This window comes from Mus musculus, chromosome 11 (assembly GCF_000001635.26).
Source record: "Mus musculus strain C57BL/6J chromosome 11, GRCm38.p6 C57BL/6J".
Lineage (NCBI taxonomy): Eukaryota > Metazoa > Chordata > Mammalia > Rodentia > Muridae > Mus > Mus musculus.
In genome coordinates this window covers 86,121,621-86,139,583 of record NC_000077.6, presented here as the reverse complement: position 1 = coordinate 86,139,583, position 17,963 = coordinate 86,121,621, and the positions used below count along the sequence as shown (strand labels likewise).

General features: G+C 37.7%; 1 protein-coding gene across 2 annotated transcripts in view; it reads left to right on the top strand.

Moving 5' to 3' along the window:
- Positions 1 to 17,963, top strand: part of Brip1 (BRCA1 interacting protein C-terminal helicase 1) — a 143,080-nt gene that overhangs the window by 61,632 nt on the left and 63,485 nt on the right. For both annotated transcript variants that reach the window (XR_879647.2, NM_178309.2), the window contains exons 12-14: positions 405 to 570; positions 681 to 821; positions 4,164 to 4,325. Coding sequence is in view for 1 of the 2 variants with exons in the window: in NM_178309.2 (NP_840094.1) it covers positions 405 to 570; positions 681 to 821; positions 4,164 to 4,325 (469 nt within the window). In the remaining variant the exon portion in view is untranslated. The remainder of the gene's footprint in view (positions 1 to 404; positions 571 to 680; positions 822 to 4,163; positions 4,326 to 17,963) is intronic.

Genomic DNA, 17,963 nt, shown 5'->3' with positions numbered 1-17,963 from the left:
TTTAAAACTTTGACTAAAATTACCTTATTTCCTCATACAATAAAATAGCATAACTTGTCTATGACTTTCTTTAACTATAATTCCTATTTTCTACTTAGCAGATATAAGTTAAAAGGTTCTGCCATGATTTATTTTACATCATGTTTAAAAATGAAATTGGAAAAGTGGCTAATGAAGTTAGCTGATTAGATTTTTAATATTTCTTGTAAGAATTTGTTGAGTTTTGTGATTTCATGGCTTAGTTTACATCAGAATTCCTGAGTTAACTAGTGATGGGGACAGCATTTTCTTCTGTGGGAAGGCATGACACTGTTCAGTTTTGAAGTTACCAGGTTTGATATGTATCTAGCTTGATCGTTATGTTTTATGTTTTGTAGTTCAATTAGCATCGTCTTTCCATTTAGATTTGCAGATGATTATAAAGTTGCTATTCAACAGACTTACTCCTGGACAAATCAGATTGCTATTTTTGATAAAACTGGAGTCTTGGCTGTACCAAAAAATAAGAAACATTCACGACAGAAAATTGGAGTTAATGCGCTAAACTTTTGGTGTTTAAATCCAGCTGTGGTAAGCTCACTCTGTCCAAAGTGCAACTTGTCTTGACTAGGACCAGAAATTAAATGGCTATGTTTAGCTTTTTAAGAAGATGATCTCATCTGTCTGGTGTTTCCTTGCAGGCCTTTTCAGATATTAATGACAAAGTACGGACCATTGTTCTAACATCAGGAACACTCTCACCCCTGAAATCCTTTTCATCTGAGCTTGGTGTCACATTTAGCATCCAACTGGAGGCTAACCATGTCATCAGTAACTCACAGGTAAGCTGTTTTGCTCTACCTTATTGATGCTCTCACTCTTTTTACCTGAGTGTAATTCCATATAAATATAAAGAATACCATAAATTCTTATAAGCAGAGTCTGATAGGCGATTCCCATGTTAGTTTTAGAGTCAAAGAAAATCTTGTCAGCTGCTTAACAGACTCACAGGGTCTGTGAAAGGGCACACTGACGCTGCCCTGGAAGCGTTATTGCATTGCGTCAATGCCTGCTTCAAATGCTTCCTTTGAGTACAGTTTAGGTTCTCTACAGGATCTCAAGACAAGAAAATATTTGCTTTTGTGTGATAGTTCCTACTTGTAATTATCTGTTTCTCTTTTCTGTTAGACTATGGTATATATATTTCATTTATTCTTTGTTTTGTTTTGGTTTGGTTTTTGGTTTTTTGTTTTGTTTTGTTTTTTGAGACGGGGTTTCTCTACAGCCCTGGCTGTCCTGGAACTCATTTTGTAGACCAGGCTGTCCTCGAACTCAGAAATCCACCTGCTTCTGCCTCCTGATTGCTGGGTCTAAAGGCATGCGCCACCACGCCCGGCATATTCTTTTTTTTTTTTTTTTAAGTTATTTTGTAAGGATACCTTCATGAATTTATGTGTGCTGTGTTCATGCAGCATGTTCATGTGTTCCATGCCTGCATGAAACAGAAGAGGAATCCCAGCAACTAGAGGTGCGAGCAGTTGTGAGCCAGATCATATGGGAGCTGAGAACCAAGCTCGGGTCCTTTGTAAAACCAGTACATAGTCTTAATCAGTGAGCCATCAATCACCGCTTTGTTTTGTTTAGACAGCATCTTTTATGGCCCACACTAACATCAAACTTGCTATGTGGTCAAGGGTGACTCCTGGTCTTCCTACAGTCACCTTTCAAATGCTGATCTTATAGGTTTGAGCTAGTAGTACTTCTAGCTCTGTTTTATGAGTAATTTAATGTTAGCTACTTACTTAACATCATTCTTATATGCCTAACATGGCTCTAGTTCTTTGTGTGTGTGTGTGTAAGTACAGCTACAGTGTACTTAGATACAAAAATAAATAAATCAGCCGGGCCGTGGTGGCGCAAGCCTTTAATCCCAGCACTTGGGAGGCAGAGGCAGGCGGATTTCTGAGTTCGAGGCCAGCCTGGTCTGCAGAGTGAGTTCCAGGACAGCCAAGGCTACACAGAGAAACCCTGTCTTGAAAAACAAATCAAACAAACAAACAAACAAACAAAATTATCCATGTAGAATAAAATCAACATCTGACCATTTTCAAGTGCAGAGCTTAATGTTACATATAGTCACTTGTTGCACAGTCAATCTCAAGAACTTTTTTGTTTGTAAGCAGAATCCTTGTCTTTTTGTGATTGGCATTTTGTTTTGTTTTGGTATTTACTTGGCATAACATTTTGAAGCTTTGTTATACTGTAGATGATGTTTTCAGTGTTCATCTGCAGCAGTGTGTATCAAATTTTCTTGTTAGGCAACATAATATATCACTGCACTGTATGACTATACCAAAATTTGTTTAGATTTCTGTCTATTGATTTTTCTTAACTTTTTCTTTAGAAAAATTGTAATTTTTAAGGCTGGAGAGATACAGCTCAGCAGTTAAGAGAACTTTCTGCTTTTTCAGAGGACCCAGGTTTAGTTCCCAGCATCCACCTTGGTTGGTGGTTCCCCAACCTGTAACTCCAGCTACAAAGGGATCTGATACTCTGGCCTTCATGGAACCTACACATAAACATATATGAAATTAAAAATAGTAAAAATAAATGTTTTTAAAAATTATAAATTTAAGAAAAGTTGAAATAATGCTCTTACCATCTTTTGTTTGTTGGTTGTTAGCATTTAATAATGTTTGCTACTCTTCCCCTTCTTCCTTTGGATGTGTGTGTAGATGTCAATGGAGAAGAAATATATTGTCTACAGAGAGTAGGAGGTGGGTTGCGCCCTCTGTTATGGGTTGGGAAGGAAGAGGATTTCCCAAGGCTGAATAAAGTGTTATGTCTGCCAACCCTGTAACTAGGACTTGGATTTGCTTTTGACAGCTTGATCTTTCTGGCTGAGGGAGAGAAGACTCCTCCAGACACACTTAGAAACTTTTCAATTGTTTAGACTCATCTGGAACCAGTTAATTTTATCACCAAACTTATTCTTCTCCATTTTCACTTTACCCAAAAATGCAAGAAGCAACAGCCAGCATCATTGCTTTCTTGTTTTTCTACAAATTGTCAAAAAATTTATTTGTAGAGTTATTAAATTCCTTGTTCCTCCCAGGTGGTGAGTCAGAAATATGCAGTATGTTTATCTCAGTAAGTTCTTTAAATAGTACTTACTTTAGGGCTTTCTATGAAACCAGTAGTGTCTCTAGTAACTTAAGTTTCATTGAGTTAGTTAGCCACCTTCAGACACAACAAGCCCACTAGAGAAATTCATCCTTAAAATTCTGTTTCTCTATAACTGCTCCCTACTCCTGGTGTTATAATCTGTGTTGATCTTGGTTTTCTAAAGGGAGAAAATTGCTAAGAATGAATATAAATTTTAAAGGGAGATTTACAAATTGGCTTACTCATATGGTCTAGGTAGTCTGACAATAACCATGTCATACCGAGAGGCTGAGAATCTGTAGTTGCTCAGCCCACAGGGCTGGATGTCTCCATAGTCCCAATCTGAAGCTGAAGGCCTAGGGAGGTCCTGGAGAGCTGCTGGCTTTAGGTCTATATTAGAAGCCCAGATAACCTCGTTTTAATCAGTGAAGGAATGCCACAGCAACAGGATAGATCAACTTGCCAACAAGATTGAAACCAAACAGGCAAAAAAGCATGTTTGTTTGTTTTTTAATCTGGGCTGCCACCAGAAGTTGCCATTCATATTTAGGGTGGGCCTTCCTGCTTCAAATAATCTGGCCAAGCAAGTCCTTCCCTGGAGTGTCCAGCACCTTGTATGTTAGTTAATTCCAGATCTAGTCAAGGAGATAACCAAGATTATCTATCACATGTACAGTTTTTTAAATTGTTCATGTGTGCGAGTATTTTTGCCTGGATGTGTAAGTGTGCCCCATGCCTGCAGAGGCCAAAAGAGAGCATGGGATCCCTTGGAACTGGTTATATCTTTGTAGTTACTGTGAGGATTACGGTATTATTCAAAAGTTATAGTAATTTGATTTTGGATCGGTACCAACCTAATTATACTCAATTAATTAAAGATATTAAAGAAAATTTCTAGTTTCAATGTAAATTTCTGCTAAGTTTGTTTGATCATCTTTTTCTATAAATCACTCCCAATTAAATATTAATTTTCCTGTTTTATTTAGACATAACTCTAATACTAAGATATTCATTTCTAGGTTTGGGTTGGTACTGTTGGCTCAGGCCCTAAGGGTCGGAATCTCTGCGCTACCTTTCAGCATACTGAAACATTTGAGTTCCAGGATGAAGTGGGAATGCTTCTGTTATCTGTGTGCCAGACTGTGAGCCAAGGAATTCTGTGCTTTTTGCCATCTTACAAGGTAAGAAATTGTTTATTGTTTTTGGGGGTTGGTTTTTTTTCTCTCTCTCTAAAAAAGGTATCAGATTACCATGATAAACTTCATAGAGTGAGAAACAACAAGGTAATTATAATTCCTCCAGTATCATGTTATTTTATTTATGATGATTGTTGCCTGATTATCTTATTACTGCTTCACTTAAAATTTTAACATAACTTAGGAAAGATAAGACCTTTTTTGTTTTGCTATAAAACATGTTAGTTATATTAGAGGACTATTCATATGCGATTTTTATTCTTTCAGGCAGTTTGTAACTTTCACGGGTGAAGGAGAGAGGAGCATGCTTTTTGACTTGAGGAAGTGAATCTAAGTGTCCTTTGTGCCCATTGTTTTATATCACGCCTCTCTCTGGCCAGAGGTGATTGTGATCTTTTCTCCGCCTCCCCACGGCTTCGTTGTGCTGGGAGCGGGGTCAGTCTCAGAACTGTCTACATGCTAGGCAAATATTGTTCCATTGAGCTACATCCTGGGCTTTCAGCCTTTAAGTCTCTTGATCTAACATTGATCCTTTGTCCTCACTGTACAGTTGGACCATGGTGGTTTAAGATAAATTCTTTCAATGTCTGCACTTTGGTTGAAAAGTTTACTTTGTGTATACATAAAGCATTTACTATTAAGGAAAGAGCTCTGTGTTGTGTTTTTGTTTTTTTGTTTTTTTTTTCTTGAGAAACGGTCTTTGTATCCCTGGCTATCCTGAACTCTGTACCAGGCTAGCATCATACTCACAGAGGTCTGCCTACCTCTGCCTCTCTAACCTGTGAGTAAAGGCGTGTGCCACCACACCTGCCACTATGCCTGCCACCATGCCCAGTTGCTTCTGCCTTTGTTTTTTTTGGTTTTCTCTTGCCCATCTCTGTTTGCTCAATCATTGATGTTTTTTTCTTTTGTGCTGACATGCAGTGATTTTCTTCTTGTTTTGTCTCATGTGTATTTTCAGTAACTTTTTAGATTTATTTTATGTGTATGAATGCATTGTCTGTATGTGTATCTGTGCATTGCACGTGTGCCTGGTGCCCAAGGAGGGCAGAAGAGGGCATCAGTCTTTTGACCACTCTTCTATCGTTGGCAGCATGGGTGTAGCCCATAACTTATAGAACCCTTTTCTAATAGTAGAAATGACTACACAGAGTAATGTATTCTTTTCCAGCTTTAGTACCACAAAATACCATGTATGGGATGACTTAAACAGAAGAAATGTATTTTCTTTTAGCTTTGGAGGCTTGAAACCCTAGATCAGGTGTGTATTGGCAGTATATTTTGTTCAGAAATGTCTGACCTAGACTTGTGGTAGCTACCCTTTTGCTGGGTTCTTACACAGAACTTAGCTTGTGCTTTAGTGTCCTTGGTATTTCTTAGTGTTCAAATTTCAGCCTTTTAATATCAGTTAAATTGAGTAGAATCCACCCTGAAGAACTCATTGTAAGTGGCTTAGTGTCCAAAGACGCGATCACATTCTGAGGGAGTGGTGATTCAGGCTTCACTGTAGAAACTTACAGAAACTGATAGTAAAAGCATGTGCCACTACTGCCTGACTTAAATTATATCTTAAGAAAGTTTTTTCAAATTGTAAAATGTCAGCCCAAATATAACAATTTTATATTGTAAGCTTCATTACAATGTGTTTTTCTGGAAGGAATTTAAGGTTTTCTTACCTAGGAACGTGGCACGTTCATATACCTTACTAAAGTTAAGTAGTGAGACCAACAATACAGTGCTACCTGTCACTTCTCCTGGAAAAGTGTACAGACCCGGCTGGAGAGACGGCTCAGAGTTTAAGAGCACGGATAGCTTTTGCAGAGATGGGAGTTTGGTTCCCAGCACTCATATCTGGCAGCTTACACTTCCCTGTAGTTCCAACTCCAGGGAATCTGGCATCCTTTTATGACCACAAACACCTACAGTCATGTGCACATCTCTACACATAAATGTAATCAAAAATAAGATAAGACTTAAGAAATTAAGTTTCTTTTAAAAAGTGTATGAACTAATACATCTTATCCTTCATTAAAATAGCTAATATCTCAGTATTGATAAATAACAAAAAATAATAGCCTTTTGATATTATAATTTATACACATAGATGCAATACAAAGTGAGCCTTAAAACTAATACTGAGACTTGTATACAAGTTGACACACTTCATTTTCAGGTAGGTCAGTTTTGTAGTTTACACTCCCAGCAGTCTCCTACTTCATGAAATGCAGTGTTTGTACATCACACATCGGAGACAAGCGGGGGTTTAGTGAGCAAAATATGAGGAAGAATTGAAGTCATAGTATTAAAGATTTTTAAATGGCCAGTGTTTCTAACTAGGGATAATAATATCTATCGATGACAGCTTTTCAAAATGTTCTTAGCATACTGGTACTAAACACCATTCCCTAACTGTGACACAATTGGAATACCTAATAAGGCATTATTCTGGTCTTTGATCTTGTAACTCAGAGTTATAAATCCTGTTTAATCACATTGTGGACAGAGGAGAGGTCAGTAGCCGTGAGGGTGATACTGAGTATTAATTTTTCATGGAAGGAAGGCAGTGGCTGCATCGTACCATCTGCCTACCAGCCCAGCTGAGTCTTACTACAGACATGCTGTTAACATGACTGCTGCTGTTTTCTGTCTTAGCCATATTTAAATGCACCCTACATTTCTAAGCAATTTGTCCTTACTCTTTTTTAAAAGGTTATTTGACTACCATTAACATTGATACTTTTATCATAAATAGACTCTTTCATGTACTTTCCCTTTATTTTCTGACCACTGAAAATTCTGAAAATGTCATACATTTTAACATGTAAGACATATGTAAGACTATAGTAAAAATATTAAAGTTTTTTACAGATATAGAACAGGAAGAGGAAGGGCCTAGAGAGAAATGATGGCCCTACACTGTAGTTAAAAGGTAAGTGCTACCCACTTACTTTTAGGAAGACCTTTTGCATTGCAAGGCTTCACAAGTTAAATACTAACTTCTGGGATACAGCATCTCAGAGCATGCAGAGATGCCTGGGCTTCTCATGGCCTAGGCAAGTTGATATATATCATAAATACAGTTCCCAAATAAATAAAAATCAAAGTTAACCTTATAAATATTGACTAAAATTCAATTGTACTTGTAAATTTTACTTTTAAATACATTTTTTGTGTCATGTAGTTGTACAGTTGGCCCACACTATGTGTTATTTTTTTCTATGTAGAAAGCTAAATGATATGCTAAAAATTAATTCATCTTTAGGCTTGTAAAATAAGAATTCAAGAAGCTTTGAGATTTTGGTGTCATATTCATAGCAATGACTCGTGTTTTAAGCAAAGTTATTCCTTCTGTCAGGAAAAAATATGCTTCATTAACTCATAAACTTAAGCTAATTCCCTAACTACTTGTTTTGATCACTATTAGTTTATCAAAACTTTGAATTTTTTTAAAATATAGAAAGCCTACTAACTACTTTTCCCTTAAAAATTTTTTTTATATATATCAATCTCTTGTTACAGTATGAATGGAAGTATCTGTCACAGGCTCATGTACTGAGCCCATTTTCCAGTCACTAGGAATATTTCTAGAGGCCTTTGGGGAGTGGAGCTTAGCTGGAGGAAGGAGGACATGCTGGGGCATGTGCACAGGAAGCCAGGCAGCCTGTTGAACCATGAGCTAAAAGAAATAGTCCTCCTTTTACACCGCCGCAGGTACTTGAGTCATGGCTTCATAAAATAACTACTGTAGACAAGTCCTGTCAGAGATCCAGGTCGCTGCTTTGGCTGACTCTGATCATGTGGTGCTTTATCTTCTGAAGTTGATTTGTAGGAGACATTTGGAAGCAGGTCAATGGGCAATTCCAGAAGGAGCTTAGAAGACCAGAATACCTAAGAGAAATAGGCAGAAATGGCTGCAGGACCTCTGTTGGTAATTGGCCTAGAGACCTTTTAAATTGTGTTCAAGACTTTTAAACATTTTTTTCACATCCTAAGACTGTCTGATTATAACAACAATGAAAAAATTAATTTGTTGAAAGGAATTTCAAGACAATTGTTTTCAGGCTATGGCATTTTTATTCCTGGGACCTTTGGATTGTAGAAAGATTTGAATAATACTCAGTTTGGTCAGAAAATGAACACATTTAAATTCATGAAAAGAGAGCATGATACTTGATTCCCACTGTAAACCAGGCTAAAAGTAACTAGGGTCCAGGAAGTAGAAATTCAACTCATCTGAAAACTTTCTCTTGAGAAGACAGCGCACTACTCAAGAAAGAGCTGCCTAAGAAAGCATCTTCTCTGCTAAGCCTCAGGGCTTCTCAGAGGCTGCTGCTCTCGTGGTCCTTAGGGGCAGCTACTGCTTGATCTGTCAACAGATACTTCAGTTGCTGATTTGATACTCATCTTGAAGGATTACAAAATACAAGAGTGCAGGGTCATTGTACGAGTCAGTGTTGGCTCAGGACACCCCAAGACCAAGTTCTCAGCACAAAGATTTATTTGCCCCAGAGGGACGAAGTGCAGAAATAAGAGAGAGACAAAGACAGAAGATAGAGGATGAGAGAGAAGGGGAAGGGAATTATGGAGATGGGGTAGAAGTATTTGTCCCAAATAGGACAAAAGACCGCCTCTGGATAGAGAAGAGACAGACATGGCCTGTAGGCAAATGACAGTTTATAAAGGCATCAGGAGAGACTCTTTGTTAGGATGAGGTATTTAATTTTAATTGGGCATGTTAATTAGATGAGCCAAAGTGGGTTTTTGGTTGCTGGACTTAAATATTTTGATAGCAGGAACTTGGTAGGTGCTACAGGAGGAGGAAGCGATAAATAAGGGAATAGACCTTGGTGGCTAGCTTTTGTAATGTGGTTTTTAGCAAGGCAGAAAGAATCAGGAAGATGGGCCAGGCCTGCCAGAGCAGAGCCATGTTTGCCATGCTCAGGCCAGCCAGAGTCCCTTTGTCATGAAGGATTCTGTACTTGTTTCTCTTTTTCTTGCAGTGCTGGTAATTGGCCCCAGGCACTTGTGGTAGGCAAGTGTCCAGTGAGGCCCCACTATATCCATTGAGACAGGTTTTTGCCCAAGTTGGCCTTAAACTTGTGATCCTCTTGCCTTTGTCTCCCAGATGCTAGGATTATAGGCATGAGCCACTATATCTGGCCTCTTCCATCCACCAATCTTTCAAAATAATTCCTGGAAAGTAAGGCAAATGTGAACAGAGTTGGATCCCTTGAACAATGTCTGAGATATGTGCAGATAAGAGTGTGGAATCTAAGCTATAGTGGAAACTCCAGGATTTTAGGAGATTCAAAGAACAAAAATATTTTCCAAAGATAGCCATGAATGTAACCAGCCCTAGCGGGTGGCCATATCAAGTACAAGACATAGAACTACAAATTTTAACATTTGCCTTGCTAGGAATCATGGTCCTCTTTGAGTCACATTCTTTCTTCCTATGCCCAGATTCCTTCCATTTGTACTATGAATTTTAACTTAGTATTATGTATGTTGATAGTATGGAACTTGGCTTTTAAAATTTGTATAAGCACTTGTAGCTAAGAGTTTGACCTGACTCTCGGGGGAAACTGAATTTGAATTTTTGAACAATGTTGGAACTGTTAAGACTCTGCAGTCCCTTGGGGATGAACTAATTGCATTTTGCATTATGACATAGCCATGAGCCTTGGAGGAATGGGACAGGGATGTTGTGATCCTCAAGTGAAATTCCCCTAAAGGCACACATTGTGCACAGTTGGTCTCCAGTTGGAGAAGCAATTGTAGGTTTATGAAACATTAGGAGGTGGAGCCTAGTAGGTTCCTCTCTCCCTGTCTCTGTTTCCTTTCAGCTCTCATGCCACACATTCCTATTGCCGTGATGTTCTGCCCGAGTGCGTGAGACCAGGCAGACATGGATTAAACCTCCTGAAACTATAAACTATATGCCAAAATAATTATTCTTTTTAAACCATCCTTTCAGCCGTTTTGATCACAGCTGCACAAAGTAACTAATAGAGTCTTCTTTTAAAATGTTTTTACAGTGTAAGTCCCAACCATATAATTCACTTGTTTAAAGTATAGAATTCTGGGCTGGAGTGGTAGTTTAATGGTTAAAGTGCTTACTGCTCTTTTAAAAGACCTGCGTTCCATTCCCAGCACCTTTATCAGGAGAATATGATTCTCTATATTTGCATGCATGTGGTGCACATAAACTTATGCAAGCACAAACACATAAATGTAAAAATAAGTCTCTGAGTCTGGAGCTGTGTCCCAGTGATTAAGAGAACCTGTTGCTCTTGCAGAGGGCCTAGGTTCAGCTTCCAGTACCCACATGGTAGCTCCCAACGTTTATAACTCAAGTTCCAGACGATCTAATACCTTCTTCTGACCTCCATGAACACCAGACACTCACGGTTCATAGATGTACATGCAGGGAAAACATTCCTACACATAAAAATAAACATGAAAAGTAAAGTGTAGGACTCAATAATTACTAATACTTACAGTCACAAAATTGTGAGCCATCACCACTATCACAAAATATTTTTTCTTACTACAAAAAGAAATTCGTTACAATCATTAGCATATCTAATTTCACCTTCTATTCCCTGTAAATACTCTCCTATTTTCTGTCTTAACAGAACTGCCTTCTTTGGCATTTTCATATAAATGTAGATATATAGCATGTGGCCTTATATGTTTGGATTCTTGACAGCATGTTTGCAGAGTTCTTTGCAATAGAATGTCAATGTATTTTTAGTGGCTGAATGATGCTTTATTCTTTCAACTTGTTAAGGACTGTAGCTCTATAGCACAGCAGTAGAGCACTTACCTAGTTTCAGTGTATTCAATTGCTACTTTTTCCTTCTGTTCCTCCCTTACTACCTTTTGTGTTAACTAGCTATTCTCTAGTGTTCCGGGTAAACTTTTCTTACTATGTTTGTTTGTTTGTTTGTTTGTTTGAGACAGTTTTTCTGTGTAACACTAGCTAGCTGTCCTAAAACTCAGAGATCCACCTCCCTCTCTCTCCTGAGTGCTGGGATCAAAGGAGGACACCAGCCCTAGCAGGCCAAGTAAATTTTTCTAATGTGCCATTTCGATTCCCTTGGCTTTGTTTCTTTGTTGTTTGTTTATTTAAGACTTGCTTTCCTTGTGTAATTCTGATCAGTTGCTACTGTCTATGTAGAGTGTCTGTTCTTGCAACTGTCTATGTAGATTGTTCTTAGGGCAGTCTCTGACTCAGCTTCCCAGATGCTGGGAGAGCAGGCATGTACCCAGTCTCAAACCCTTGGGGTTTTTTGTTTGTTTGTTTGTTTTATTTTGGGGGTTGTTTATTTTTTAAGATAGGGTCTCACTATGTATCCCTCTGTCATTCTTGAACTCACTCTGTAGACCAGGCTTGTCTCGAACTCACAGAGATCTGCCTACTTCTGCCTCCCAAATACTGTACTGAAGGCATATATCTTGGTTTTTGTTTTGTTTTGTTTTGTTTTATTAGTGTGTGTGTGTATGTGTGTGTGTTTGTGTGTACGCATACTCAGGCACGTGTGCATGTGACTGTATCACCTTACCATTTAGTGATATAGTTTATATTAATACTAATTAAATTATTATCAGTAATATACAAAGGCTTTGATTCTACTAGCTTTGTTCTGTCCCACTTACTTGTATATTACTGTTATACGACTAAATTGACTTACACTGCCTATTAAATTTACTTAAGTACTTATCTGTGCCAGTGCTTTTATACTCTTTTTGTTTTGCTTTGTTTTTGTTGTTGTTGTTGTTGTTTTTTGAGGAGTTTGAAGGTTTGCTTGTTTGTTCATTTGTATGTTTTTGAGACCGGTCTCATCATGTAGCCCTGAAATTTTCCTCATTGATCATGCTGGCCTCAAATTCTGAGAGATCTACCTGCCTCTGCCTCCTGGCTGCTTTTTAATTCTTATGAGGATTTGAGTTTCTCTATAAAGTCCCTTGATCCAGGGTCCCACATATGTACACTCACAGGGAACTACTTCCCCAGTCCTAACATGGGCTCTTAAGAGTCAGTCTTGTGGCAGTAGTTCAGAGCTGTTCCACTGGAGCCCAGCTGCAGTGTTGGGCATAGGGAACGCAGACTTAGGGAAGAGGAGCACCCTCTGACCTTTCATTGTGCCATTTGCTTGGACCATGATCCCGTGCTGTAACCTTCCAAGTGTTTCAGTGTTCTTCACTGATCTCATTAGATGACACAGGAAGTCTGGAGGAAGCTGGACTTGAGGTAATTTTCCCCACCTCATGCTGGGTGAAGCTCTTATAAAGTCTTCCTTACTAGTGCACCACCCTTAGGTTTGGGGGATGATTTGAGCCTATTTTAAAATGGTTAGTTTCCCCCTTTTCTTGCCAGGAACAGGAAGGTTTTTCTTGGCTCTTTATTTTCAGAGCTGTGGGGTTCCAGGAAGGGAATAGCTTTAAGAATGAGAGAGCCTTCCCAGACTCTAGACCCCAGAGCTTGCTTTCAGTCTACATTTGTCTCCAGCAGTTTCTCACAATCATCTTTCGGTTGTTCCTGTCAGCTTATGGTTTTAGTTTAGTGCCCTACTAAATACAGCTCAGTGGCAGTTCTCTGTATGTCCCTTTTGCTTAGTTTCAGGATGGCAACTAGCTCTATGCCCTTATTTCTCAATTGGTATCCACTAAAAATTACTGATTTTTGGTTTGCTTAGCTTTTTGCTTTTTTCTTTTTTCTTTTCTTTTCTCTCTCTCTTTTTTTTCTGTTTTTCTTTTTTTTTGGCTTTTTTGGTTTTTTTTTTTTTTTTTTTTTTTGGTTTTTTTCGAGACAGGGTTTCTCTGTATAGTCCTGGCTGTCCTGGAACTCACTTTGTAGACCAGGCTGGCCTTGAACTCAGAAATCTGCCTACCTCTGCTTCCCAAGTGATGGGATCAAAGGTGTGCGCCACAGCTTTTTTTCTTATAAGGCAGGCGTTGATGACTTCAAGTTTTTTATATATTGGAGCTGAATTTGTAAATCCTAATTTTATCTTTGGGAAAAATACATTTTTTCAGTTGAGTTTTATAATGTTCTTATAGTTTACCTGAAAGATCAGAGTGCACTTCCTCAGTCACCCAGCACAGTGAGTACATTTATCAAATGTACTGTCCTTCAACGGAGATTAACACCGACCATGTAGCAGACAAAGAACGTCTGTATTAAAATTTCCTTCAGAGCAATATTAGGGACCAGATTGAAATATAAAAAGAGGAATTGTATTGGTTTTCTGTTGTTTCATAGCAAACGACCACTAGCTTAGTACTTTAAAACAGTGTACATTATCTCTGAGTCAGGGGTCTGGGCATGACATGGCTATTTTCTTCTTAGTGTATCAAAAGTCCATGTATCAGAGGTCAACTGGAGCAGCAGTCTCAAGAGTTTTAATTGGGGGAAGAGTATCACAGGCTTAATCTTTCAATGCAGAAATGATGTGGAATAAGTGTTCACTACTATGGTAATGAGAGTGATTTTGAGGTGTTAGATAACAAAAGCTAACAGAATTGCTCTCCATAAATGTTTTTCAACACGCGAATGGGCAGATACTCAATGGTCTGTATACCACGTCTCTTTGTCTTGTTTTATCTGACAGTCTTCATTTGTGGCCCAGGATGTTGAGCCTCAGCAGGCAGTTCATGCAGCCTGGTTTCTTGATCATCTTGCTGTAGGCACCACAGTGCTGAGATTTCAGGCCCTCACCACCACACCAGGCCTGTTTGAAATGAGAGATATTTTTCAACTACAAACTAAAATTCTCTGTAGTTCACATCATCGATCAGTATATCTTAATTCCATATACTAATATTTATTCTATTCTAAGAAAGAACTTTTAGTATTTTAATTGGATTTCTTTGAAATATTGAACTATTTATACTGAGAACTGTGTTTATAGTACTTTCTGAAAATCTAATTTTATATCTCTCTTTTTAATTTTTTGAGGAAATAATTTTTGGTTGCATACTTTGTATTTTGCTAAGCCCTGTTTAAGATTCAAATGTGTATTACTGGGCATGGTAGCACATGCCTTTAATCCCAGCATTTGAGAGGCAGAGGAATGTTAGAATTGTCATGGTTGGTTGCCTCCTTCTTGGTATCCATCTAGGCACCTAGTCTATTAGATGGTATGACCCATATTTAGGGTGGGTCTTCCTACCTTAGTTATGACTCTGTGAGGATTACTTTAAATTCTTCCCCTCCACATTGCTTTTAGAGCTTGCCAAAGTTTCTAAAAATGGCAAGTTTTGTGAAGAATGTCATTCTTCCTCCAAGATAAATTTGATTTGACTCTATTGTTTAACTTGGTAGTACCACTGCCTTCGAACTCACTGAGAGATCATTTTTTATGGACTGAGTGAGCTGAAGACTTTAAACTCTTTTTATAGATGGAAAGGATTCCATTGAATCATTTTGAAAAGAAATTTTATGGTGCCAAAAGAAGCTTGGAACTTTTTCTTTTTGTTACAGACTTTGATCTTCCTTTACATTTTTATGACTAAGTTAGTTCCTTGATTATCTTTTCACTCACCACTGAATGTTAGATAAAGGATGAATCGCAGTTTGTCTGTTCAGTCTCTATTAAGAGTTTTTCTAAGTATTATTTTGCATTAAGTTTTTACATTGAGAAATTTGCAATGCTACTTGTTTGATGTTTTCCATTTTAAAGATAATCTAAAGGAGAAACTAAATCACTACATCCAAGATTCATTATTTTTATTTGGATGTTTGAAATTTCTGTAGCTAGAACACTACTTCTTCTGTATTAAGTAGAAGAAATCTGTATGGTTTTGGGATCTTAAGGTTGTGATATGGTGATTGTACAATTAGAGGTTAGGCAAATATAGTTGAACTCAACTGCTATCTAACCATGAATTTTTGCACACTTGTTCTTTCCTCTGGTCACTAGAAAATAGTTGGGGAACACATATCACACTTTGGTAGATAATTCAAATAACTTGGTGTATTAGTTAGGGTTTCCATTTCTGTAAAGAGATACCATGACCAAAGCAACTCTTATAAAGGAAAACATTTAATTGAGGCTAACTTACAGTTTCTGAGGTTCAGTCTATTATTATCATGGCAGGAAGCATGGCAGCATCTAGGCAGGCATGCCACTATAGGAGCTGAGATTCTACATCTTGTTCTGAAGGCAAATGTTAGAAAATGATTTCCAGGTATCTAGGAAGAAAATCTCAAAGCCCACCCCTACAATGAAACACTTCCTCCAACAAGACTACACGTCCTAATAGTGCCACTCCCTGGGCCAAGCATATTCAAACCACCACACTTGGTTAAGGGTCCTCTAAGATTGAACCTTTTTTGTTCCTGGCACTTCTCACCCAGGCTGCTTGGAACTTCACTAAAACTTTATGACACCCAGAGCCTCATCTCCCCACCTACTGAAGCTCTGGTTGTATGCTGTCCCCAGCCTGAGTCTGACCTGCTCTCCACCCAGACTTTCAACCAAGACTGAAGCAGGAACCAGGTCCTAGGTTCCTCACTTGATCCTATGACTCTCATCTCCCATCCCCCAGGTCCCTTTCCTGAGGGTGTCTCACCAGTCTGGGTCTATTGATGGTCTCTAGTTTTTTGCTTGATTTCTTTCCCCCTTCTCCATTTCTCTTTCTCAAATTCTTTTTTCTTTCCCCTCATCTTTTAAATTTTCTTCTCTTGCTTCCTTTCCTTCCTCTTCCCTCCCTCTTTACTTCTCTTTGTTTTGTTGCTGTTGTTGCTATTGGTTACATATTTTGATTAAGTTGTAATGAATATAACTTTTCCTTCCAAATCTATGAGCTGTCTCTTCAGTCAGTAAAATGTTCCTTTGTTTCCTTCCTTTTGTTTTAATAGACCATTGTTGGCATATAGAAATACTGCAGATGTTTTTCTTTCATTGTGTTTATGAACTAGAACCCAAGACTTTGTACATGTTAGGCAGCCAAACTTTGCCTCTGCCTACCTTTCATCCCTATACTACAAACTTCTACAAATTGATTTTGTATCCTGCAACGTTGCATTTTAAAATTACTTTTTAGCATTTGGTTTTGGTGGTAGGATTAGAGTTTTCTATGTATTACTTTATGTTCTTAGCAAATAGTAACAACTTCAGTTCTTCCTTTGAAGACTATGTCTTTGGATGTCTTTTGTTTCTTTCTCCTGACTAAATGCCCTGACAAGGACTTCCAGTACAGTGCTGAATAAATGTGACAAGAATGGAAACCTCATGTTGTTCCAGACGGTACCAGAAGCTTTCAATTCTGTCGCCAATCGTCGCCATGGCTTTACCGTAGACGTGCTTGACTGTGTGGTGGTGAATTCCCTCCATGTCTATTTTGACAAGAACTTGTTTCTTGATAGGGTGTTGAATTTTGTCAGGTGTGTTTTCCTTATCTAATAAGATGGTCATGTGGTTATATTTGTCCTTCCATCTGTTAAAATGATGTATCCTATCTACAATGTGTGTATGTTGAGTCTCCCCTACTTCTCAAGGTACTTCTATGATTTTGGTGCCTAATCTTGAACTTAGGTTGCAATATTTTGTCCAGGAGTTTTACTTTTATGTTTATTAGTGATATTCACCTGTACTTTTCCTGTAATGTATCAGGGTAATGCTGTTTTGTTGAGAGTTAACAAGTACTCCCTAACTCTTTTATGAAGGATTAGTATTAATCTACTTTTGAATATTTGATCAAGTTCGGCAGTGAAGCAATGAAGCTAGTGAGCAGCTTTGCCTTTTGATAGAAGTTTTTTTTAACCTAGTCAGTCTCCTAATAATAAGAAGACTGACTAGGTATAAATTCATCTATATCTATAAATCTATCTGCTCAGATTTGTTCGAGTCTTCATAATTCAGTGTGAGTGTATTAAATGTGTCTAGGGTGTTATCCATTTCTTCTAGACATTTAACTGTAGACAGTAGTCTCTTGCAACCCTTGACAATGCCATCAATTTTACCTCGGGTTTTGAGTCTTCTCTCTTTATAAATTAATCAACCTAAAGTTTTATTTATTTTATCTTTTCAACATCTTGGTTTTTTGTTTTGTTGATTTTCTTTCATAGATTCTAGCCTCTATTCATGTTTATGTTTTTATAAGAAACATTCACTCTAATTTATTAAAATAGTTTTAGTTCACATATAATCTTAACAGGAAGTGTTCCAAAATCATTTGTGTCCTGATCACTATTATTTTCTTCTGCTAACTTGTACTTACATATCAAATAAATATATATGCTCCTAAAAAGCAGTGTTTAGTTATTTATAGATTAGACTGTCTTACAAGTCCCCACATCTGACCTTTTATTTGTTTTCCTTTTCTTCTTTGTGTAGATATTCATTGCTATAAGTTTGTTCTTAGGATTTTTTTCTGTCCCATAAGTTTTAGTTTGCTGTGTTTTCGTTTTCGTTTGATGGTTATTTTTAAATTCCTTTTTAATTTCATCATTGAACCATTGGTTGCTCAGTAGCAATCTTAAAATTCTGCTATTTGTGAATTTTCCAAAATTTTCCCTGTTGATTGATTCCCAGTTTCTTATGTCTGTGGCTGGGAGAGATCCTCCTTGATTTAATTCCATTCTTCTAAAATTGGCTAATGCTTATTTTTTAC